Source organism: Hyla sarda, chromosome 4 (assembly GCF_029499605.1).
Source record: "Hyla sarda isolate aHylSar1 chromosome 4, aHylSar1.hap1, whole genome shotgun sequence".
In the NCBI taxonomy this organism is placed as follows: Eukaryota; Metazoa; Chordata; class Amphibia; order Anura; family Hylidae; genus Hyla; species Hyla sarda.
In genome coordinates, this window is record NC_079192.1 from 127,845,942 (window position 1) to 127,873,180 (window position 27,239).

Sequence of the window (27,239 nt, forward strand, 5' to 3'; positions counted from 1 at the left end):
GAGAGAGCACAGAGGAGTGCCAGACGACAGGAGAGAGCACAGAGGAGTGCCAGACGACAGGAGAGAGCACAGAGGAGTGCCAGACGACAGGAGAGAGCACAGAGGAGTGCCAGACGACAGGAGAGAGCACAGAGGAGTGCCAGACGACAGGAGAGAGCACAGAGGAGTGCCAGACGACAGGAGAGAGCACAGAGGAGTGCCAGACGACAGGAGAGAGCACAGAGGAGTGCCAGACGACAGGAGAGAGCACAGAGGAGTGCCAGACGACAGGAGAGAGCACAGAGGAGTGCCAGACGACAGGAGAGAGCACAGAGGAGTGCCAGACGACAGGAGAGAGCACAGAGGAGTGCCAGACGACAGGAGAGAGCACAGAGGAGTGCCAGACGACAGGAGAGAGCACAGAGGAGTGCCAGACGACAGGAGAGAGCACAGAGGAGTGCCAGACGACAGGAGAGAGCACAGAGGAGTGCCAGACGACAGGAGAGAGCACAGAGGAGTGCCAGACGACAGGAGAGAGCACAGAGGAGTGCCAGACGACAGGAGAGAGCACAGAGGAGTGCCAGACGACAGGAGAGAGCACAGAGGAGTGCCAGACGACAGGAGAGAGCACAGAGGAGTGCCAGACGACAGGAGAGAGCACAGAGGAGTGCCAGACGACAGGAGAGAGCACAGAGGAGTGCCAGACGACAGGAGAGAGCACAGAGGAGTGCCAGACGACAGGAGAGAGCACAGAGGAGTGCCAGACGACAGGAGAGAGCACAGAGGAGTGCCAGACGACAGGAGAGAGCACAGAGGAGTGCCAGACGACAGGAGAGAGCACAGAGGAGTGCCAGACGACAGGAGAGAGCACAGAGGAGTGCCAGACGACAGGAGAGAGCACAGAGGAGTGCCAGACGACAGGAGAGAGCACAGAGGAGTGCCAGACGACAGGAGAGAGCACAGAGGAGTGCCAGACGACAGGAGAGAGCACAGAGGAGTGCCAGACGACAGGAGAGAGCACAGAGGAGTGCCAGACGACAGGAGAGAGCACAGAGGAGTGCCAGACGACAGGAGAGAGCACAGAGGAGTGCCAGACGACAGGAGAGAGCACAGAGGAGTGCCAGACGACAGGAGAGAGCACAGAGGAGTGCCAGACGACAGGAGAGAGCACAGAGGAGTGCCAGACGACAGGAGAGAGCACAGAGGAGTGCCAGACGACAGGAGAGAGCACAGAGGAGTGCCAGACGACAGGAGAGAGCACAGAGGAGTGCCAGACGACAGGAGAGAGCACAGAGGAGTGCCAGACGACAGGAGAGAGCACAGAGGAGTGCCAGACGACAGGAGAGAGCACAGAGGAGTGCCAGACGACAGGAGAGAGCACAGAGGAGTGCCAGACGACAGGAGAGAGCACAGAGGAGTGCCAGACGACAGGAGAGAGCACAGAGGAGTGCCAGACGACAGGAGAGAGCACAGAGGAGTGCTATCAGACCCTCACTTACTGGACTTAGTCTATGCTGTGCTTTAGCTTGGACAAAGCCATGATTTAATAAGCCATGATTTCTATAAAAAGGAAATACATTTTCTTATGAAGTATATTGCAAAGGTTAATGTTTTGCCAAGATGTACAACATATCAAAAGTTTTTGTATCCCACAGTGCCCATTTAAGACATGTTACAGGTTAAAGGGGTACACTGGTACTACATAATCCCTTACCACTTAATGCCCAAAAATGTAACGCTTATAGCTTGCCCCGTTTAATTTCAACCTGCAGTTCAGCAGAAGCTTGCTGGTCACACACGCTCACTTCCAGCACTAGGAGGGTGAGCTATTTGCATATATCAAACAGTAGATGATGTGAACACGGAAGCAGTGTGAAAGGCTCAGCAATGAGAGAGCACAAAATTAAGTGCTCTAGAGAATAGCGATTTGTTCTTCAGAGGAATATAGGGTTAGTACAGCCTGGAAAAATGTATCATCAGCAATGCACAATGGGAACTGTAGTCCTGGTACCCACATAGGCTACTTCTGAATTTCCAGCTCTTATGAAGGAGTCAAGGAGCAAATGGGGACTAAGTATGTGACAAATAAGGTAATGACCCTGCAGCCTTTCTTTTACGTTTCTCATCTCAATGCTGGAATACACTTTTGATGACCTCTTGTTCAATGATACATAAGAAAAAAAAGTGTCATATGTTAAAGTTATGTTTCGCCACAAGATAAGACCCGTCGCAACTACAAGAAAAGGGATCCTCAGGCTCTGGGACACCCCCATATTTAGAAGATAAGATACAGGAACAGGCGATAAGCTGAATAGAACCATTTGTTATATATAGAAGAGATCATAAAATTACAGCATAAAACAGAGCAGCCCAGTTATATGCAATGATATGTAAGCATTATTTAATGCATAAGTTTAAAGCCTAGTTATGGCTGTATTTGTATGAGGGGCGGGAGTATTTCCACCCCCCCACACGTCCGGGCGGGGCATCAAGTAGTTGTGGGTAGGGGCGGGGGTAGAGCTGGGCGGTATGACCAAATATGTGTATCACAGAATTTTTGTAACTTATGGCGGTTCCACGGTATATAACGGCATTTCTTTCACCCCCCCCCAAAATCATGTTACCCGCCAGCGCTGTTCTGCTCCCCCCAATTAATTATCAGCCCAGCGGGGTGCTACTCACATATGTCACCCGCAAGCACTGCCCTCCTCCTCTTTGTTGGGGGCTGCCAGCGCTGGAACTCTATACTGTACGCCAGTGTTATCCAACCTGCGGACCTCCAGCTGTTGCAAAACTAACTCCCAGCATGCCCGGACAGCCGTTGGCTGTCCGGGCATGCTGGGAGTTGTAGTTTTGCAACAGCTGGAGGTCCGCAGGTTGGAGACCACTGCTGAACGCTGCATCCCTATGCCCGGGCTGCAAAAGATAAAGAAAATAAACTTTAAATGGGTTCTCCGATGCTTAGACATCTTATCCCCTATCCAAAAGGATAGGGGATAAGATGCCTGATCGCAGGAGTCCTGCCGCTGGGGACCCCCGTGACCTTTCACGCGGCACACAATTTGTAATCAGTCCCCGGAGCCGATTACCGGCGACCACAGGGCCGGCGGCGTGTGATGTCACGCTCCGCCCCTCAATGTAAGCCTACGGGAGGGGAAATGACAGCTATCATGCCCCCTCCCGTAGGCTTGCATTGAGGGGCGGTGCGTGACGTCAAACGGGGGCGGGGGCATGACGTCACACGCCATCGGCCCTGTGGTCGCCGGTAATCAGACCCGGAGCGAACACGTTCCGGGACTGATTACAAACGGGGTGCCGCGTGCAAGATCACGGTGGTCCCCAGCGGCGGGACTCCCGCGATCAGGCATCTTATCCCCTATCCTTTGGATAGGGGATAAGATGTCTAAGCACTGGAGTACCCCTTTAACTTACCTACGTCGGCCTTACGCTGGGGACTGGAACGTTGGACAGACATCAGCTTATCACCGGCCGGAGCAATGTCCGGAGCGGTCAGTGATAGGTTAAACGCACTGTCATGTAAGAAGCTGGCCAGAGCTCCTTACATGACAGTGGGCTCAGCCTATCACTGGCCGGGGTGGGACATCGCTCCGGCCGGTGATAGGCTGACTGCTGTCCAACGTTCCAGTCCCCAGCGTAAGGCCAACGTAGGTAAGTTAAAGTGGTCTCAAACCTGCAGACCTCCAGCTGTTGCAAAACTACAACTCCCAGCATGCCCGGACAGCCAACTGTTGTCAGGGCATGCTGGGAGTTGTAGTTTTGCAACATCTGGAGGTCCGCAGGTTGGAGACCACTGACGTACAGTATAGAGTTCCAGCGCCGGCGGCCCCCAACAAACAAGAGGAGGGCAGTGCTTGCGGGTGACATAAGTGAGTAGTACCCCGCTGGGCTCATAATTTATTGGGGGGGGGGGGGGGTAGAGCAGAACAGCGCTGTTGGGTCACATATGATTAGTTCCCCGATGTGGGGACAGCGCAGCGCTGGGCTGATAATTCGTTCCCAAGGGGGAGGGGCCCAACCGGTATTGCGGTATAGGAAAAATTTATATTGTGCAGCCCAAAAATGTCGGTATTTGGTATGTATGAACCGGTATACCGCCCAGCCCTAGGCGGAGGTATATAACGCCCCTGCTCCTACGGGAGGAGTGTACGTGACGTTTTGCGGACCCCTCCCAACACCCCCCCTCCCCCCTTTTTTTTCAAGTAATCCATTACAGGGCATGCCCACGCATGTCTTGCTCTAATCACGAGCACCAGTATGAAGCCCTGAACACAAACGTTATTGCATACATAAATGGACCTGAAGTATAACACATGGTTGGACTTTTGTCTCCTACCTGTTCTTGTCATATTTACATTTTGATTTTCAAACATCTGGACTGATTCTCCAACAAACAAAATCTTCTCGGCAACTCTTACAGGGATATAAGACGGCAGCATTTCAACTCGCAGAGAAAACTGCTTGAGGGATGGTGCCAGCATGTTCTCTTCTTCAATGAGCCGCTGGTAGAATAGGAAATATGGTCAGGACGCATTAAAGGGGTACTCCGGTGGAAAACTTTTATTTTTTTAATTTTTAATCAACTAGTGCCAGAAAGTTAAACAGATTTGTAAATTACTTCTATTAAAAAATCTTAGTCCTTCCGGTACTTATTAGCAGCTGTATACTACTCAGGAAATTATTTTCTTTTTGGAACACAGTGCTCTCTGGTGACATCACGAGCACAGTGCTCTCTGCTGACACCGCTGTCCATTTTAAGAACTGTCCAGAGTAGGAGAAAATCCCCATAGCAAACATATGTTGCTCAGGACAGTTCCTAAAATGGACAGAGATGTCAGCAGAGAGCACTGTGCTCGTGATTCAGCAGAGAGCTCTGCGTTCCAAAAATAAAATAATTTCCTCTGTAGTATTCAGCAACTAATAAGTACTGGAAGGATTAAGATTTTTTAATAGAAGTCATTTACAAATCTGTTTAACTTTCTTGCATCAGTTGATTAAGAAAGACATTTTTTCCCACCGGAGTACCCCTTTAACCCCTTAAGGACTCAGCCCATTTTGGCCTTAAGGACTCAGACAATTTAATTTTTACGTTTTCATTTTTTCCTCCTCGCCTTCTAAGAACTCTTTTATATTTTCATCCACAGACTAGTATGAGGGCTTGTTTTTTGCGCGACCAGTTGTCCTTTGTAATGACATCACTCATTATATCATAAAATGTATGGCGCAACCAAAAAACACTATTTTTGTGGAGAAATTAAAATGAAAAACGCAATTTTGCTAATTTTGGAAGGTTTTGTTTTCACGCCGTACAATTTCTGGTAAAAATGACATGTGTTCTTTATTCTGAGGGTCAATACGATTAAAATGATACCCATTATTATATACTTTTATATTATTGTTGCGCTTAAAAAAAATCACAAACTTTTTAACCAAATTAGTACGTTTATAATCCCTTTATTTTGATGACCTATAACTTTTTTATTTTTCCGTATAAGCGGCGGTATGGGGGCTCATTTTTTGCGCCATGATCTGTACTTTTTTTTGATACCACATTTGTATATAAAAAACTTTTAATACATTTTTTATAAATTTTTTTTTTAATAAAATGTATTAAAAAAGTAGGAATTTTGGACTTTTTTAATTTTTTTTCGTTCACGCCGTTCACCGTACGGGATCATTAACATTTTATTTTAATAGTTCGGACATTTACGCACGCGGTGATACCAAATATGTCTATAAAAAATGTTTTTTACGCTTTTTGGGGGTAAAATAGGAAAAAACGGACGTTTTACTTTTTTATTGGGGGAGGGGATTTTTCACTTTTTACTTTTACTTTTACATTTTTTAACATTTTTTTTTACACTTGAATAGTCCCCATAGGGGACTATTCATAGCAATACCATGATTGCTAATACTGATCTGTTCTATGTATAGGACATAGAACAGATCAGTATTATCGGTCATCTCCTGCTCTGGTCTGCTCGATCACAGACCAGAGCAGGAGACGCCAGGAGCCGCACGGAGGAAGGAGAGGGGACCTCCGTGCGGCGTTATGAATGATCGGATCCCCGCAGCAGCGCTGCGTGCGATCCGATCGTTCATTTTAATCGCGAACTGCCGCAGATGCCGGGATCTGTATTGATCCCGGCACCTGAGGGGTTAATGGCGGACGCCCGCGAGATCGCGGGCGTCGGCCATTGCCGGCGGGTCCCTGGCTGCAATCAGCAGCCGGGATCAGCCGCGCATGACACGGGCATCGCTCCGATGCCCGCGGTTATTGCTTAGGACGTAAATGTACGTCCTGGTGCGTTAAGTACCACCTCACCAGGACGTACATTTACGTCCTGCGTCCTTAAGGGGTTAATCAAATGGTAAAAACATTTTGCATTCTCCATTTTATAAGGATCAAAAAAATAAAAAAAAAAGCTTATAAAGGGCATTACCCATTTCACACGTGTAAAATCACCTAATGTCACACAAAAAACAAGTCTGGAATCATTTAATTAAGGAAAAGGATTTTTTAGATGAGAGTGTGTGAAGCATTACATACAGAAAGATATGGAGCCAACGGGACTGGTCACTCACCAGTCACAATGTGGCATGTGTGTATATAGTTGTGGCATGTGTGTATATAGCTGTGGCATGTGTGTATATAGCTGTGGCATGTGTGTATATAGTTGTGGCATGTGTGTGTATAGCTGTGGCATGTGTGTATATAGCTGTGGCATGTGTGTATATAGTTGTGGCATGTGTGTATATAGTTGTGGCATGTGTGTATATAGTTGTGGCATGTGTGTATATAGTTGTGGCATGTGTGTATATAGTTGTGGCATGTGTGTATATAGTTGTGGCATGTGTGTATATAGTTGTGGCATGTGTGTATATAGTTGTGGCATGTGTGTGTATAGTTGTGGCATGTGTGTGTATAGTTGTGGCATGTGTGTATATAGTTGTGGCATGTGTGTATATAGTTGTGGCATGTGTGTATATAGTTGTGACATGTGTGTATATAGTTGTGGCATGTGTGTGTATAGTTGTGGCATGTGTGTATATAGTTGTGGCATGTGTGTATATAGTTGTGGCATGTGTGTATATAGCTGTGGCATGTGTGTATATAGTTGTGGCATGTGTGTATATAGTTGTGGCATGTGTGTGTATAGTTGTGGCATGTGTGTATATAGTTGTGGCATGTGTGTATATAGTTGTGGCATGTGTGTATATAGTTGTGGCATGTGTGTATATAGTTGTGGCATGTGTGTGTATAGTTGTGGCATGTGTGTTTATACCTACTATAAGATTTAGCATAGTTTCTTACCAAGTCTTGCAACTCTCGTAGTTGTTTCCCGGTGAGACCCCCAATTCCTAAGTCATCATCTTCCTCTTCAGATTGGGCAGAAGCACTGCCAGAAGATGGTCCCTGTCTGACAAAAAACTCCTCATACTGATCCAAGAGAAGTCCATGAAGCATCCAAGCTGAAAGCTGCTTGTACATGACCCCGTGACACACAGCTAGGATCCTGAGGAGACACAAGGGACATATACAATGCCAACTCCCTGCAGACCTAAAGGGTTAAAAACAGTAATAAATATATAAAAATTATCATATATTAATGAAGATCATTTCACCATAGTTTCTGTAAAAGAATAGACTCTGTATATAAAAAAAGGGGTTGTCTAGTTTAGGAACCTATTTTAATATACTATATTAGGAAAGAATTAACATGAAGGACGGGGGAAGTGCAGAGCATTTCCATAAAGCATCTTTCTCCCGCTACGTCATGTATTACACAGACAACCAACTAGGGGAGATCAAAGCCTGTGTAGAGGAAGAGTGGTGCAGTTACCCATAGCAACCAGTTATATCACTTCTTTTATATTTCAGAGGCCATTTAAAAAAAAAAAAAAAATGAAAGAAACAACCTGATGGCGCTGCCGGGGAACAAAATACTCCCTTCCAGATGTCCCTACATATAACAGTTAAAGGGGTACTCCACTGGAAAACATTTTCTTTTAAATTAACTGGTGCCAGAAAGTTAAACAGATTTGTAAGTTACTTCTAGTAAAAAAAATGTTAATCCTTCCAGTACTTATCAGCTGCCAAATGATCCACAAGAAGTTCTTTTCTTGTTGAATTTCCTTTCAGTCTGACCACAGTGCTCTCTGCTGACACCTCTGTCCATATCAGGAACTGTCCAGAGCAGGATAGGTTTTCAGTGGGGATTTGCTCCTACACAGGACAGTTCCTTAAATGCACAGAGGTGTCAGCAGAGAGCACTGTATTCAAAAATACAAGAACTTCCTGTGGATCATTCTGCAGCTGATAAGTACTGGAAGGATTAAGATTTTGTAATAGAAGTAATTTCTGGCACCAGTTGATTTAAAAAAAAAAAAAAAAGTTTTCCAGTGGAGAACCCCTTTAACATGCAGAGAGGGTGTCGAAGCAGGAGAACACTTTGTGATCTGCTTATTGTGACAGGACCTCTCTAACAGGTATGGGTTGTCCAAAACGGAGAACTGCTTTATACCGCACTTTACAGTTTATTGTTTGTACAGTATGACTCTTGGGGTTTAACCCCTGCAAGGACCAGGATATGAATGACTTTTTTTCTACTGTAAGGAGAGACTTGGCACCTCATTTCTATGATGGGTAGGGGTCCCAGTATTCATACATTTACCATTTATTTTGTAAATAGATGATCAATATTGTTCATGGTGGAACTGTGTATTCCAATAAGATTAAGAAGCGAACAGTTTCCTTACTTTTCTAGTGCACTGCGGACTGGAGGAAGCCCCCCACAGCTATGCTTGTAAACAGTTTCCAAAAGTTGGCAGCCATGAATCTAATGAAACAAAATAATCCATTAGTATGACAACATTGCTAGACACTGGTCTTGTAAATTCTGTCACGCCAGAGGTTCCAGATGTGCTAGGTAGATTACTGCACACCAGTGTTTCCCAACCAGGGTTACTCCAGCTGTTGCAAAACTACAACACCCAGCATGCCCGGACAGCCAAAGGCAGTCCAGGCATGCTGGGTGTTTTAGTTTTGCAACAGCTGGAGGCACCCTGCTTGGAAAACACTGGTGTGCACAGTAGTCTAGAATTAGAAAATATTACCCCCTGCATTCTCCACACAAAAAAAAAAAAACACTTTCTGGACGTACTACATCTTTACATACTCTGCTTTACAGGTCAGGCTTTGTTTACACTGTGGTATTGAAATAGGTTGTGAGTATTTCTCCGTAGCCATACAGCGGAATACATTGGCATTTAGCTACAATGTAAAAATTTATAAATATACCATACATTATATGTAGAAAAAAAAGTCTCGTCCACAGCACCAAAGTTCATGAAAAAAAATAGGTGTTTATTCCATATAAGGTGTCAATACAGCAGCGACGTTTCTACTACTAATACATTATATGTAGAGATGAGCGAACTTACAGTAAATTCGATTCGTCACGAACTTCTCGGCTCGGCGGTTGATGACTTTTCCTGCATAAATTAGTTCAGCTTTCAGGTGCTCCGGTGAGCTGGAAAAGGTGGATACAGTCCTAGGAGAGTCTCCAGCCCACCGGAGCACCTGAAAGCTGAACTAATTTATGCAGGAAAAAAGTCATCAACTGCCGAGCCGAGAAGTTCGTGATGAATCGAATTTACTGTAAGTTCGCTCATCTCTAATTATATGTACAGTAGGCCACTGTACAGGAAAGTGCCATAAAACACTACATCAGAACACAGTGTGAACATACCCATAGTATTTCGGTATAATCCCTGGAGGTCTAAAGTCGCTAAATATTTATGTTAGATTGCTCTAAAATGATAAGGGCTCTCCGTCAGTCTCATGCTGGCCTTTGTTTGCAAGCTGCCAGAGATGATGGGCCATACTATTGGCATTATCTAGAACAGTGTTTCCCAACCAGTGTGCCTCCAGCTGTTGCAAAACTACAACTCCCTGCATGCCCAGACAGCCGTTGGCTGTCTGGGCATGCTGGGAGTTGTAGTTTTGCAACAGCTGGAGGCACACTGGTTGGGAAACACTGATCTAGAGTTAAAGAGATGAATACTTGGACAAGTCATTTAATAGTTTCTTCCGAATTGCTCAGTGGTGGTTTCCAGGTTTTGACCTTTGAACTACTAGTGTAAAGTATTCTCTCCAGCATTCCTGGGTTCTGTATTTCTGGTCGTCCTATAGCAATACAGTTACCATACACTCATTTATGACAAATATTGATCTCTCGGAAAGGTTAGGCAAACATGACATTTTATACTGCGTTTTTATCTCTAAATCATCTTGACATAGAAGTGGAAAGAACTTACTCACAGGTCCCTAAGAACAGCAAACACATTTCAAGAGCTTTCCAATACAATGTACAGACGTCTGAGGAAAATGTCCTCCACTTCACTCTACACTATCTGAAGTCTAAGGCAAGTAACATCCGTCATTCTGCTGAGAGAAAGAGCATTATTAGCATACCTTCTGGCTCTTTATCTGTTCCACCACAATCATCACTGACGGAAAGAGGAGATGAAACTGAGGAAACAGAAAGCAGGTTTAATTCACGAAAAAAATTATCTAAACCCTCATCTTATCAAGAGAAACAAAAAGGGATAGTTGGACCAGAACACACAAGAAAATGTAATACTCCTTAATGACAAATTCTTCAAAAGTCCTTAACAAAAGACCAGCAACATCCACAGGTATATGGGGGAGATTTCTCAAAACTTGTGCAGAGGTTTAAAGGGGTATTCCAGGATATATATATATATATATATATATATCGCGGTGGGACGGTCCAAGCTATTTGACCGCCGGCGGAGACAAATTTGCAAGCTAAGTGCCTCACTATTTCATAGTTTCACATTTGCATCTATTACACCATAGCTGTATAGCTCTCCATGTTTTAACTGCATATTCATGTTGCACCTATATCCTTGTGCTGGCAGTGTGCTGCTGCATTCTTCTGTTGCTATATATATATATATATATATATATATATATATATATATATATATATATATATATATATATTATATTATATTATATATCTCAACTGGCTCCAGAAAGTTAAACAGATTTGTAAATTACTTCTATTTAAAAAAATCTTAATCCTTTCAGCACTTATGAGCTTCTGAACTTAAAGTGTACCTGTCGTCAACAAAAACTTTTTATATAATGTAGATAATACTATTATATGTATATTTGGAATATACATTGGTTAAAAAAAATTGTATATTTTTGTCCCTGCAGCTATTGCCTGTGTCTTTATGAGGAGTCAAAATACAGGAAGTGTGGGTGGACAAGCAGGGCTCTGTGCACTAAGAAAAAGCAGGACAGTGTGCACTGAGGTTCTATGACATGCCCCTGGCTCATACATCAGGAAGATTGACAAGCCAGGAGCCTGCACAGATCACTGCTTTTCCCGCGCTCACTTCCTGTATTTGGACTCCTCATAGAGACACACATGCAATAGCTGCAGGGACAGCATTTTTTCACCCAAAAATATACACAATTTTTAACCAATGTATATTACAAATATACATAGAATGGTATTATCTACATTATATAAAAAGTTTTTGTTGATGACAGGTACACTTTAAGGTTGTTCTTTTCTGTCTAAGTACTCTCTGATGACACCTGTCTCAGGAGCCGCCCAGTTTAGAAGCAAATCCCCATAGCAAACCTCTTCTAAACTGGGCGGTTCCCGAGACACGTGTCATCAGAGAGCAGTTAGATATTGCAGATATATATATATATATATATATATATATATATATATATATATATATATATATATATATAATGTTTTTTCCTGGATAACCCCTTTAAGTTAGAAATATACAAAGCGTGATGTGAGCCGCATGTTAAGAGCGTGGGCTATAAAAAAGTAATTAAAGAAAGCAATGTTTACAATAAAGTAGTTCCATAGCTGATTAGGTTCCTGAAGTGGCCATCAGTTGTTAACACCAGTAAAGGCTCTGGTTGGCCATGCATTTTCATGGAAAAAGCAGTATGCTACAGCTCCCTTTCAAATAAATGGGTGGCACTGTAATATAGGATCATGCCAAGTCCTGGTCATCCCAGTGTGCCAAGTTAAAGGGGAATTCCAGGCAAAAAAAATTTTTTTATATATCAACTGGCTCCGGAAATTTAAACAGATTTGTAAATTACTTCTATTAAAAAATCTAAATCCTTCCAATAGTTATTAGCTTCTGAAGTTGAGTTGCTGTTTTCTGTCTAACTGCTCTCTGATGACTCACGTCCCTGGGAGCTGTCCAGCTTCTATGGGGATATTTTCCCATAATGCACAGCTCCCGTGACATCATCATTGAGCAGTTAGACAGAAAACTTCAGAAGCTAATAACTATTGGAAGGATTAAGATTTTTTAATAGAAGTAATTTACAAATCTGTTTAACTTTCCGGAGCCAGTTTATATATGAAAAAATGTTTTTGCCTGGAATACCCCTTTAAGTACAATTTATGACTGCTAGTGGGCATAAATTGTAGGATAGTCTATGCCAGCTCTGAGCTGGTGTAGATTTCTGAGGCTGCCACACAGGGCAGCCTCATATCAGGGTTGAATTTGTTTTGCACTTGTTGGCCATACACTGCAGGAAAAAGCAGTATGCTACAGCCCCCATTCAAATAAACGGGTGGCCATGTAATACAGGATCATGCCAAGTCCTTCGGAGCAGGAGTTTAATTTTGGCAGTTCTAAAAGAGAACAGTTCTTTGATGTTTGTATGCCAGACTCACAAACCAAAGTCATCCAATCAAAATTACAAACAACTGCCTTTGCTAAAAGGGAGCATTTAGGGTGGCATTTGTCAACCGTGCACCTGACGTAAAACTGAAAAAATGTCCTAATTCTTGTGCAAGCACCTGCTTTAAATTGGGCATGGTCCTCCTCGAGCCTTGTATTTAGCTCAATTTATGCCTAGTACAATTTAGAAGAAACAAATTGTAGGGTAGTCTATGCCAGCTCTGAGCTGGTGTAGATTTCTGAGGCTGCCACACAGGGCAGCCTCATATCAGGGTTGAATTTGTTTTGCACTTGTTGGCCATACACTGCAGGAAAAAGCAGTATGCTACAGCCCCCATTCAAATGAACGGGTGGCCATGTAATTCAGGATCATGCCAAGTCCTTCGGAGCATGAGTTTAATTTTGGCAGTTCTAAAAAGAGAACAGTTCTTTGATGTTTGTATGCCAGACTCACAAACCAAAGTCATCCAATGAGTTATGTAAAATTACACACAACTGCCTTTGCTAAAAAGGGAGCATTTAGGGTGGCATTTGTTAACCGTGCACCTGACGTAAACTGAAAAAGTTTCCTAATTTTTGTGCAAGCACCTGCTTAAAAGTGGGCATGGTCCTCCTCGAGCCTTGAATTTAGTTCAATTTATGCCTAGTACAATTTAGAAGTAAAATTGTTGTGGAAGTTTATGCCAACTCTGAGATGGTGTAGATTGCTGAGGCTGCCACACAGGGCAGGAGTGTTCCTCTTGATAAATCCAGTGCAATCCTGCACTAGCAGGGGTTGAGTTTGTCATGGAAATTCCCTCTCTACCCTTAGTTCTTGTTGCAGCCTCCCCCGAGATTTTACCACCACTCATGGATAATGCAGCTTAGTCTGATGAGTCTTAGCATTAAACAATTTGGAATCTTTTGGGGAGACTATTAAAACTGTTGTAAATGTAGACAATATAAAACTAGACCAGGAAGGAGCTGCAGCTACGTTATCACAGTGGTGCATTCGGTGTGACAGATTTAGTGCATATTGCTAGATCTGTTTAAACCATTTTGCTTACACCACTTCTTGGATAGCTTACTTTACATTAATGACTTGTAACCAAAATAAAGGTGCAAGCCATTTATATATCTCAGGTGCATTTGTTAATTTTCATCACACACAAACTGTCTAATGAGGCACAAAAAAAGTTTCTTAAAACACAATTAATTGAGCAAACGACAGTACTCCAGTTTCTGGGGCAATTTGAGTGATAATATTTGCACAGATAGCTCAGTAAATCTCCTTCGATGTGTTCTGCTTTTAATGTAATGTTATTGACAGATGAAGAAAATTCCACTGGTCAGGTTGTTTTAGATTTCATGAACTTACCTGGTCAAGGGAATAGTTAATGTGCGATATTGAAAGATGTGGGTCAGCCAAGAACTGTATTAAAAACAAAAAAAAAAAAAGATTTTTTTTTTCTCTGATAGCTCAATGTTCCAAGAATCCTTTACACAATGAGAGGAAGGCAAGTCAGGCAGTGTAATGCTTTGCTGGAAAATCTTAGCCCTTGGCATTCATGTGCATAATACGCATATCATCAACCTAATCATTTTTACACACCAACTTTCTGTGGGATTATGACCTGACCACACTGCAAAAATTGTTCAGAAATGGTTTAAGGAGCAAGACAAAGAGTTCAAGGTGTTGACTTGGTCTATATAATTTTCGGATCTCAATCAAATTGTCTATCTGTGGGATGTGCTGGAAAAAAAGAAGTCAGGTCCATGGACACTTCGAAACATACAGTCATGGCCGTAAATGTTGGCACCGCTGAAATTGTTCTAGAAAATTAAGTATTTCTCACAGAAAAGGATTGCAGTAACACATGTTTTTCCCTTTGTGTGTATTGGAACTAAACCAAAAAAGGGAGGAAAAAAGCTAATTGGACATAATGTCCCACCAAACTCCAAAAATGGGCTGGACAAAATTATTGGCACCCTTAACTTAATATTTGGTTGCACACCCTTTGGATAAAATAACTGAAATCAGTCGCTTCCCATAACCATCAATAAGCTTCTTACACCTCTCAGCCGGAATGTTGGACCACTCTTCCTTTGCAAACTGCTCCAGGTCTCTCTTATTAGAAGGGCACCTTTTCCCAACAGCAATTTTAAGATCTCTCCACAGGTGTTCAATGGGATTTAGAGCTGGACTCATTGCTGGCCACTTCAGAACTCTCCAGCACTTTGTTGCCATCCATTTCTGGGTGCTTTTTGACGTATGTTTCATTTAAATGTTGACAGATAGTTTACATCAGCTGACACTGATGCTCCCTGAGCCTGCAGGACAGCTTGAATATCTTTGGAACTTGTTTGGGGCTGCTTATCCACCATCCGGACTATCCTGCATTGACACATTTCAATTTTTCTGTTCCGTCCACGCCCAGGGAGATTAGCTACAGTGCCATGGGTTGCAAACTTCTTTATAATGTTGCGCACTGTGGACAAAGGCAAATCTAGATCTGAGATGGACTTGTAACATTGAGATTGTTGATATTTTTCCACAATTTTGGTTCTCAAGTCCTCAGACAGTTCTCTTCTCTTTCTGTTGTCCATGCTTAGTGTGGCACACACAGACACACAATGCAAAGACTAAGTGAACTTCTCTCCTTTTTATCTGCTTTCAGGTGTGATTTTTATATTGTCCACACCTGTTACTTGCCCCAGGTGAGTTTAAAGGAGCATCACATGCTTGAAACAATCTTATTTTTCCACAATTTTGAAAGGGTGCCAATAATTTTGTCCAGCCCATTTTTGGGAGTTTGGTGGGACATGATGTCCAATTAGCTTTTTTTTCCTCCCTTTTTTTGGTTTAGTTCCAATACACACAAAGGGAATAAACGTGTATAGCAAAACGTGCAATACTTTTCTGTGAGAAATACTTCATTTTATAAAAAAATGTCAGGGGTGCCAACATTTACGGTCATGACCGTATAAGACATTGCTTCTAAATATCTTGGTGCAAAATACAACAGAACACCCTAAAAGGTCTTGTTAAGTCCAGAACTGTTAGGAACGCAAAAGGGGACCTACAAATTATTAGGCAATATTAGGGCTCTGTGCATGCCCGGACAGGCACTCTGGTTGGGAAACACTGCTGTAGAGGCATCACTGATCCCTGCAGAGGTGACTTCAGTCCCCAAAATACATTATTGGTGTGCTCCAACAGACATGCATACAGTTATGTCACAGAAAGCCATTTAACCTCTTGTTATGTTCTTGGGGATGAGGGAGGGAAGAGGAGTACCTGGAGGAATGCCAAATAAACAGCTGGTCAAACTCTACTTCTTATTACCTCTTGCTCCAAGTCTAATAAAGATTGTCTATAAGGCTGAAGAATAGATTCCAATCCTCTGCAAAAAGCCCTCAAGTAAATTCCATGCAGCCCAACTTGCCCGGGCTGGGAAAGGTGGTGATCCTGGAAAATAACAACAACTATTATACATAGTAATAAGAATGCATATCGTGTATAAGCACATACCATTAAAATCTTTTACAAAACCAATTCCAGACTGCTAAAAAGGTCATATAAATGTAGAAATATTAAGATTTAGGTGACCTGACCTAACATTATGGGAATGAAACAAAGGCTGTAACCTAGCATGATGCACCATACATGTGCCTTATCTATGTGCAAATATAATACTAAACAGGCATGTGAGTAGATGTTCATCAGTATTTTGTACCTGTGTAACCTCTCCCATACAGCACTGTAACTTGTCTCATCCTGGAATTATTTTTTAACCTGCTTTTGCACCACTAGCATCATATACCCACAGATGGCTAATGGGTAAATGCCTGGTGGCCCACATCCACTGTTTTTCCCATCCCTATTCATCTCTGTGAGATATAAAAGGTTGTACAGATTTAGGGAAACATGAATGTCATCTCCCAGATACAGCATCACATCTGATCAGGGGGTTGCATTTGCTATTGCAGTTTAGCTCCATTGAAGTGTATAAGGCTAAGTAGCACAACCGCCTATAAACTGTAGAGTGGTGCTGTTTCTGGAAGAAAACAACCATATTTTTCTAATCCTGTAGAACCAACTTAAAACAGAATTTTTTTTTCCTGTTTCTTATCATGTTTCTTATTTAAAGGTGTACTCCGGTCCTAGACATCTTATTCCCCATGTTTGAATAGGGGAAAAGATGTCCGATTGCGTGGGATCCAACGGCTGGGACCGCAGCAATCTCTTGCCTGGCACCCTGGGGTTCTAAACATTTATGTTCTGAATGCCGGCTTTGCTAGGCTTCGGGCGACCGTGGTCTTCACGTACCCTCCATTCATGTCTATGGGAGAGACAGAGATACAGCGTTTGCGTATCTCCCATACAGATATATGGAGGGGGCGTGTTGGCCACAGCTTTGGGATAAGGTCGCTAGTAATCCGGCATGGAGCAGAGATCGCTCCGTGCCTGCAGATTACCGTGGTGCCGGGCAGAAGATCGCGGGGTTCCCAGAGGCATTTATCCCCTATTCTGTGAGCAGAGTACCCATTTAAATTTGGTTTTCTTTCTATAACAATAAAACCTTTAGGGTACGTTCACACGTATGCAGATTTGATGCACAGTATTTTCTGCTGCAGATTTCAATGTAAATTAAATGACTGAGCACAACTTCTAATTGGAAGTTACAAATCCTGCGCATCAAATCTGCGTAGGATCCTGTATGCGTGAACGTACCCTTAAGAAAAACAAACAACAAACATCATGGAGGATGGCTCGTTTGCAAGGTAAATAAGAAAGAGATGATCTAACTTGCAAAGGCACCTATATCATACAGGTTCAGAGATCACTTTCGGACACCCCCTTATTACTCATCCGTGCAGTCAGAACGTGCCCTTCCAACACAATGTGGGACCCACAAGTCAGTTTGAGGCAGGGGTGTGGAAATTTTATTAAAAAAAAACAAAAACTACTTGATCTACTTGTCCGGCCAATTTTCGCTTTTACGCTCTAATTTTTTCCTCCTCGCCCTATAATAGCCACAACTACCTACTATAATGATACCTTTTAATTTTTCAATAACATATTCTCCGGACCAAAATATATATATTAGGTGAAGTGAAATTGAAATAGTAAAAGATAATTTTGCAGATTTGGTGGTTTTCTTTTCTACGCCACTTACCTTGTGGTTGAAATAACATGTTAGTTTCATACTTTAGGTCGCCTGATTACAGTAATACCAGATTTCTATAGTTTCCGTCCTGTTTTACAAATAAAATTTTTTTTTCTGAACTTTGAGTTTTTTTAATTGCCATTTTTTGACCCCTGTAGCTTTATTTTTTTTCCACATACCAGGCTGTATGAGGGCTCATTTTTTGCGCCATAATATGTTTTTTGTATCGGTACCATTTTGGTATTGATCTGACTTTTTAATCACTTTTTAACTTTTTTTTCCTAGGACATTATAAAAATTGCAATTCTGTGGTTTGGTATTTTTTTTTACATTTACCGTACGGGATACATAATGTTATATTTTAATAGGTCGTACATTTACGCACGAAGCGATACCAAATATGTTTATTTTTATTATTTTTTATATAGGAAAAGGGGGCGATTTGAACTTTTAACATGGAAGGGTTAATGTGTGTTTTTTTAACTTTTATTAAAACTTTTTTTTTTTTTTATTAGACTTCTAGGAGGAATCATTAGATTCCTCATACAGATGAATAGAGTTCTATTGAACTCATTGATCTGTGTGCTCTGTGATCCATTGATAGAGCCTGGTCCAGCCAGGATCTATCAATGACAGAGCCAAGGGACAGCAGGGAACAGAGGTAAGCCCTCCGGCTACCTCCATAGTGGATCGCTTCCCCTGCCATCGCGCTGCGGGGGGGGCCATCCACCCCACTAGCCCACCAGGGAGCCTTCACATGTCCCTTTAGACGCCGATGTCAGTCTTGACAGCGGCGATCTAAAGGGTTAATAGCCCGCCGCATGCTGGCTATTCGCGGCGGCCCCCGGCTACTGAAAACAGACGAGGCTGTAGAGTATGGAGCGGGCAGGAGCCTGGAGCCCGCTCCATACAGACTGCTGAGAACAGCCGTAGGCTGCAGAGTATGGAGCGGGCAGGATTCCGGAGCCCGCTCCATACATACTGCTGAGCGCCGCATGCTAGTTATTAGCGGCGGTGTGAAACTTGCGCCCCGTGCAGATGTGCGACCGCTCCTCCCCTCAGCTCTCCGAAGCTTAGAGCTGGGGGGAGCGAAGGCAGAGGACGCAGGTCTGTGCGGGGAGAAGAAAGAAGGCGCAGAGCAGGAGCTTCTCATCTCCCCTGCTCTGCTTCGGAGGACGCAAGCTTCCACAGCCGCAGCGCTTGTCAGGTCCGGAGTTTTATCTCCTGCAGACGTGCGGTGGAAAAAAAAAAAATCAAACCCATGGCTCTGCCCTTGCTCCTCCCCGCTGTAGCTTCGTCAAAGTTCGGAGAGCGAAGGGGAGGGGCGGTCCGATTTTTTCACAGGTTTGAATTTTTCACCTCACACTGGCCCTGCTTGCCCGAAGCCGGGCTAAGGGCCAGAAAAATTCACCTGCCCGGCGCCCGAAACTGCTTGTCCTGGGCGTCAGGCGATAGGAATTCCACATCCCTGTTGAGGGTATATTAAAAACAACAAAAAAGACATCTGAGACCATCTGCCCACATTCCTTAAACGGGCACTGTCAATGCAAAAACTTTTTATATTATGAACCCTGCTTGCCTGCCCACACTGCCTGTATTTTGTCCCAGCCAAGATACACAGGCAATAGCTGCAGGGACAAAATAGCATTTTGTCACCCAAAAAGATAACAAAATGTTAACTAATTTCTATTACAAAATATACATAAAATGTTAATCTACATTATAGAAAAAGTTTTTGCAAATGACAGTGCCCATTTAACTAAAATAACACAGTCACTATATCTAAATAGATGCATAAGGATCTAACTTCTTTGTATGTATTGTAGATCTATCTAGCAATATATACTGATTCTCTAATAGGGTCTATTAACATGTACAGTATTCTGTGCATATTGGATGCACATGACTTGAAGCTGCAGATTTTAAGCTGTGCTCAGTCATAAAATCTGCAGCTTCAAATACTTCAGGATACTATATGTGTGAATACACCCTTAAACTGAATATCCTGCCATGTATGGATGGGGGTGCCATATCAGATGCCAGTTTACAAGGAAAGCAGAGTGGACCTGTCTTATCACCTCTTTACCTATGAATAAATTATGGAGACAGCCGTCACTGACCTGAAACATCAAACCGATAAAAATAAAATAAAATGGTGAATATTAAAGCTTATTGAACTGAGTAAAGACAACTAGAATTGAGGATGTGACTTAGGTTATTTTTTTTTTACTGAAAATTGGGATAGTATGAGATATTACCAAAACATAACTTCTCATGATAAGGTGTGAGTACATGAGAAGCAGTACTATTTCTTGCCATTATTTGATTTATATCTGCTCAATTTTCTCCAGTTTTCCTTTTTGCTGGAAATAGATGGTTCATTTTCTCTGATCTTAGTTTCAAAGTGGACAAAAGACTAACAGAAAATTCTGCTCCCCCATTTCTGAATAGTACACCCTAAAGGAGCAGCAGCATGGGGAACATCATAAAACAGTACTGAGCAGTGTAAAAGGTGAATCCAGCACTGAGGTGGGACAGTATCCTGTTAAAAAGTATATGTATCTCTATCACTGTCTTTCCTACTCCAGTCTTCTACATATAGAGCATATAACTTCATCCCATAGTAAACTAATGATCCATCTGGCAGTGAATTTAAAGTGAATGGTCAGTGCTGAAAACGGGCAGGTAAATAAGTAATACATAGGTGGACAAAGACATTTTTTTTTCTAAGAACATACATAAAGTTTCTTTTATATTCCTGTACTACTGATTTCTACAGAGTTTGCTGAAAGTGCAGTGTCTGTGTGATGTTCATGTGTTTCATGAAGTTCTTAAAATTAATTGCTAAAAGGAGACTGTATTGTTCTGTATTATTCTCTTTTTGGCAATTAGTTTTAAATGTCAGGAACAAAAACTAAACTAAAACATTGCTGCACTCCCCACATGTCACTCCTCATTCTCAATAACAATACTTGTCATGGTCTTAAAAATAGATTTCCAAAATTAGCTGCTGTCATTCTCAGCTTCTGAATGCAATTCTAAATATTGGGTACTTTGCCATAGTTAATTCAAGATTTACAAGGTATTTTGCTTGAATCACAGGTGACAAACCTATGGCACATAGATCACAGCCTGGTCACCAGGGGGAAAAGTCAGATATGTGACACTTGTCGACATCACCAGACCTGGGACTTATGAATGTAACACGCTCCTGTGAAACAGGCCTTAAAGCGTTACGGTCATTAAAAACAACTTTTGACATGTTGATCAGACATATCAAAAGTTGTTAATCGCACCGAGTTTCACTCCTGAGACCAATCAAGAGGTATTAGTCGGGGAAGTGGGCAGCATTGCGTTCCACCCTCGGCTGCCCAGATGTGTGTCAATTTCTCAGCATAAACTTCTATGTAGAAACGCTTGGCTCAAATTCCCATGCCTTCATAGAATTGGTAATCATAAGCTCAGAGTGTTGGGCCATTAGGAAATATATAGGCTTCGACTTTTCTCTAAGGTTCCGATTCGCTGAAGGAAGTGTGTGCAGGTCTAAGGAGGGTACATTTTCAGTCGGAGGTACGTAAACAAGTGCCTGGAAGGTAAATTATATATGTTATATCTAGCTCAGAAAAAAGGAGTAAAGTTCCTTGCCTATATAGTTTGGCCACTGACTATATGCCATTGAAGATCCGAGAGGAGAGATCTAGCTCAGGGATAGCTAAGTGGAGAATTGAAATAGAGGACTGCAACCTGTATAAGGATGGGTTGGCAAAAGAGGAGACATTGATAAATCGGCCTTAATGTTCCACAGATACAGAAAAGAAACAGGGCAAGGGGATCAATGCCAGATGCATAAAATCATTCAATTTGTACACAGGGAACATCCATGCATCTATTTTGCCAGGAGTGTAGCAAAGTGACCAACATAGCTATGTAATATCTACATAAATCAGGGATTCCCAGGCCACCTACGGATTTATGTTTAGTAGCCTGTGGTTTGGTTTACAGCCCATTCAAATAAATGATGATACCAGGGTTTTGACCTTGGAGAGAGAAAAAAAAAAAAAAAAAAAAAAAAAATGATAATGGAAGCTGAATTGGTAAGGTATGAAACAAATACATTCACTTAGAAAGGGTTGACATTTTAAATGCCATTACTTTTCCTTCCCCCCTTAAGCAAGAAATTTCGACCTTGCTTAGAAAAAAAGCTCTCCAATCTTATATGCAAGGGTAATCCCTAGATAATTTTTTTGTGCCAAGTAGTTGCCAATCTAAGGAGTGACGGGACTGTAGAAATAAGCATCTGAGTCCAGGAGGTTAGACTGAAGGGACAGCACAGCAGATAAGGAGCTGGACAGATAAGTAATAGACAGAATGATATCATCTACATACAAAGATTACATGATTTTCGGAGTCTACCGGTATGCCCCCAATGTAGTCAGAGGTCCCGACTGCATAGGTCAATGGCTTCAAAGATAGAATAAAAATTCGGAATTATAATTTACCGATAATTCAGTTTTCATGAGTCCATCACGACAACACCACATGAGATTGCCCCCTATCTGCATAGGAACAGGAAGCATAAGAGAGGTTAAAAAGGCCCCTCCCTCCATATCCCCTCAGTGTTTATAAATTACTAAGAGAACAGTTATTAAATATACATGTACGGATACATATAATGAATAAGGGTGGGAATAAATAGGTGCTGTCGTGATGGACTCATGAAAACTTATCGGTAAGTTATAATTCTGACTTTTCAGGTTGTCCACTCACTCCAGGACCACATGAGACATACCAGATAAATGTAGACTTAGGGAGGGACCACGGCCTGCAGCACCTTTCGGCCAAACCCAAGGTCCTGAGAAGAGGAGACTGAAACATCCCTAGTGGAATGAGCTTTGATGTCTTCCGGAACATCTTGACCTGCAGCAGTACAGGAATGACTGATTGCCAACTTAAGCCATCTGGAAATTGAGTTTTTTGATGGCTTCTTCCCCTTATTTGGTCCTTGATAATCAGGTTAGAATCTTTCCTCCAGGTCTTAGTAGTCTCCAGATAGTGTAAGATCGCTCTCCTGACATCCAGTTTATGGAACTCTTCCTCCTTTCTGTGTCTGGGACTGGCACAGAAAGAGAGAAGAATTGTGTCTTGAGACCTATGAACATTGGATACAACTTTTGGGAGAAAGGATTATGCTTTAGAATAATCTTATCTTCAAGTACAGTAAGGTAAGAATAATCAATAGACAAGGCTTGGATTTCACTTACTCTTCTGGCAGATGTGTTTGCCACTAGAAAAACAGTTTTCCAGGTAAGGAACCTGATAGCTGATTCTGACAAAGTCTCAAAAGGACTTTTAGTTAGAGATTATAATACAATATTCAAATCCAGAGGGGAAGTAAGATAAGATATTTTCGGTCTTATTCTGGATACTACTGAAAAAAAAACGTTTGACCCATTTGTGTTCAGCAATGCTGACATAAAAGAAACAGCCAAGGGCTGCTGCCTGAACCTTTAGTGTACTCACAGATAAACCTAGATCAAACCCATCCTGCAGGAAATCTAATATTCTGGGAATATCTGGGATAAGAAGATCCGGAGGAGAGGAGCCACACCAGGATAAAAATGTCTTCCATTGTTTAACCCCTTAAGCACCGGGCTTTTTCCGTTTTTTCATTTTCAATTTTTCCTCCTTATCTTTAAAAAATCATAACTCTTTTCACCTAAAATTCTATATGATGGCTTATTTTTTGCGTCACTAATTCTACTTTGTAATGACATTAGTCATTTCACCCACAAATCTACGGTGAAACGGGGAAAAAAAAATAAATGTGCGACAAAATTGATGAAAAAAAAACACTATTTTGTAAGTTTTGGGGGCTTCCGTTTTCACGCAGTACATTTTTTCGCCAAAAATGATACCTTATCTTTATTCTGTAGGTCCATACGGTTAAAATGATACAAAATCAAACCTATACAAGTAGGGTATCACTTCAGTAAAAAATCATGAATACATGCAGGAAAATTTATACGTTTAAACTGGTCATCTTCTGACCCCTATAACTTTTTTTATTTTTCTGTGTTCAGGGTACTATGAGGGCTCACTTTTTGCGCTGTGATCTGATGTTTTTAGCAGTACCATTTTTGTTCTGATCAGACTTTTTGATCACTTTTTATTCACTTTTTTTGTGGTATAAAAAGTGATCAAAAATGCGCTATTGTGGACTTTGGAATTTTTTTTGCGCGTACGCCATTAAACGTGCAGTTTAAAAAGTGGTATGTTTTTATAATTCGGACACATTTCCGCATGCGGCGATTCCACATATGTTTATTTTTATTTACACTGTTTTTTTTATTCTTGGAAATGCCGGGTGATTCAAACTTTTATTAGGGGAAGGGATAATTGAAAGGGTTAATGATTTTTTTTTTTTTTTTTTTTTTTTTTTTTTACACTTTTCTTATGCAATATTATAGCTCCTATAGGGGGCTATAACATTGCATTAACTGATCTTTTACACTGATTGATCCATTCCTATGGAGATGGATCAGTGTTTTCGGCAATTGAATGCTCAAGCCTGGGTCTCAGGCTTGAAGCAATCAATCGGCGATCGGACTGCAGGAAGGAAGGTAAGAGACCTTCCTCCTGTGCTACAGCTGTTCGGGATGCCGCGATTATACCGCGGCGATCCCGAACAGCTCCCTGAGCTAACCGGCAACTTTCACTTTCGTTTTTAGGAGCGCGGCTCAGCTTTGAGCTATTAGAGGCGGGTCCCGGCTTCACTATGACGCCGGGCCCGCCGCCATATGATGCGGGGGTCACACGGTGACCCCGCGTTATATCGCAGGACCGGGACCCAGGACGTACCCATACATCCTGGGTCCTTAAGGGGTTAAGATAAATGGAGAATGTAGAATCCTTTTTCCTTTTTAGGAGAGTGTCAACCACCTTTTTAGAGAGACCCTTTTGTTCTAGCACAAACCTCTCAATAGCCAGGCTGCCAGCTGGAGATTCTTTAGATCTTTGTGGAATAGAGGGCCCTGGCACAATAGATCATCCCTCTGAGGAAGACGAATTGGCTCTACTATGGCAAGTTCTTTTAGAAGACTGAACCAGCTTCTCTTCGGCCCACATCGGGGCTATGAAGATGAATTTTCCTCTTCCTAGTCTCACCTTCTGGAGAGCTCTCATGATTAGAGGAATTGGTGGAAAAGCATATGCAAGATTGAACAACCATACTTGTTGAAGAGCATCCACTCTGGGATTGAGAGAGAAGAAACGTTGAAAACTGCGATTCTTCAGGGAAGTAAAAAGGTCTATTTCCAGAAGACCCCAAATGTGAGTCAGCGAGCGAAAGACTTGAGCATTCAGGGACCATTTGCCTGGATCTATAAAATATATATATATATATATATATATATATATATATATATATATATATATATATATATATATATATAATGGCTTGTCTATTCCTTTCTGAAGTACATCTGAAAGGGATAACACATTTTGTACTGCCCAAATAAATATTTTCTCTGCTAGAGTCTTCAGAGGTGTGTGTCTTGTTCCGCCCTGATGACTGATAAAGGCCACTGCTGTAGTGTTGTCCATGTAGACTTTTACATGAAGGCCCCCCACTAGATTTTTTGAAGCTTTTAAAGCTTTGAATATTGCTTTTAAAGGGGTATTCCAGGATAAAACGTTTTTCCTATATCAACTGGCTCCAGAAAGTTAAACAGATTTGTAAATTATAAATACAAATTAACCGCACCTCAAGGATACTGCCCTACTGGGCACACAATGAAAAACAAGTGTAGACAGTTTGTATGAAAAAATGTGTAACATTTATTAAAACAAAAAATGAATTAAAAATTACCTAAAATAAACATTGGTTATAAAATAGTTAGAGCGAATAATAATAATTACAATTTTTATGCCATTGGGCCCTAATGGCAAGGAAATGTGTAAATAGTAGATGTAGTACTGCCGATGGTATAAAAGTCTGCAATTCTATTTGGTGCAAGATGCCGATAATCCGAAGGATGCTGATATTCCGGCAGTTTGGATGTTATATAATTTTTTTTAAAGTCTGGGCAGAGAGTAAGATATGCTGACAATAGTCTTAATGTGAATGGATGGATTGCTCACCGTATCCAGAGCCGCTGGTCCCGTGCTGCGACGGGCCGATATTAGCAAATCCTGCGGTTGCTGTGAGGACGCTGGCAGTTGTTAGATATGGAGATCCTCACGAACCTGCAGAGCTCTGGCATGAGACTCCTCTGTGTGGGGTCCGTACTGGCAATGTGCCCGTGTTAGTGTGTCGGACCCTCGCTGCAGATCTTGTGGCAGGAAGCTCCTGGTGAAAGCGGACAAACTGGAAGTACACCCGGTGAGGAGGACAGCTGATTTGGAATAGCAGGTACAATGGACAGCCTCCTTCTTTCTGTGTCAGCAGTAGTAGTAAAATTGGCAGTGCTGTATTATTTCGCTCAGTTCAGATTTAGATGCAAGCCTAGATGCGTTTCAGAGTGCTAAGAATGACCCCTTCCTCAGTAGGCAAATGATAGATAATATGATAGGTAATTTTTAATTAAATTTTTGTTTTAATAAATGTTACACATTTTTTCATACGAACTGTCTACACTTGATTTTCATTGTGAGCCCAGTAGGGCAGTATCCTTGAGGTGCGGTTCATTTGTATTTATTATTTATAAAATTTTTGATCGGTGGGGATCGATCTATTAACTGCATTAAGCCTCGGTGACGGTTGTGAGATGCACACATTTTTTCCCTTTTTTCCAGGTTTGTAAATTACTTCTATTAAAAAAATCTTAATCCTTTCAATAATTATCAGCTGCTGAAGTTGAGTTGTTGTTTTCTGTCTGCCAACAGTGCTCTCTGCTGACATCTCTGCTTGTCTTGGGAACTGCACAGAGTAGAAGGTTTGCATAGGTTTGCTATGGGGATTTGCTTCTAAACTGGGCGGTTCCTGAGACACGTGTCATCAGAGAGCACTTAGATAGAAAAGAACAACTCAACTTCAGCAGCTCATAAGTACTGAAAGGAGTAACCTTTTTTAATAGAAGAAATTTACAAATCTGTTTAACTTTCTGGAGCCAGTTGATATATAAAAAAAATAAAAGTTTTTTCCTGGATAACCCCTTTAATTCTTGATAATTCAAGGAACAGGTTTCGGGTTTCTTGGGACCAGGAACCCTGAAGTTGGAGATCTTCCACCACAGCTCCCCAGCCCTACAGACTGGCATCTGTTATGGAGATAGATGGAAGAGAGATCCATGGTACCCCTACAAGAAGATTTTCCTTCTTCAACCACCA

The 27,239-nt window shown here is 42.0% G+C and overlaps 1 protein-coding gene across 1 annotated transcript in view; it reads right to left on the reverse strand.

Annotated features, from left to right (window-relative positions):
- TUBGCP4 (tubulin gamma complex associated protein 4) overlaps positions 1–27,239 on the reverse strand; it is a 60,643-nt gene that overhangs the window by 23,606 nt on the left and 9,798 nt on the right. Inside the window, exons 3-8 of the mRNA XM_056572111.1 lie at positions 16,088–16,210; positions 14,120–14,173; positions 10,475–10,531; positions 8,758–8,837; positions 7,313–7,514; positions 4,334–4,499 (exon numbers count right to left, since the gene is read on the reverse strand). Coding sequence (XP_056428086.1) covers positions 4,334–4,499; positions 7,313–7,514; positions 8,758–8,837; positions 10,475–10,531; positions 14,120–14,173; positions 16,088–16,210 — 682 coding nt within the window. The remainder of the gene's footprint in view (positions 1–4,333; positions 4,500–7,312; positions 7,515–8,757; positions 8,838–10,474; positions 10,532–14,119; positions 14,174–16,087; positions 16,211–27,239) is intronic.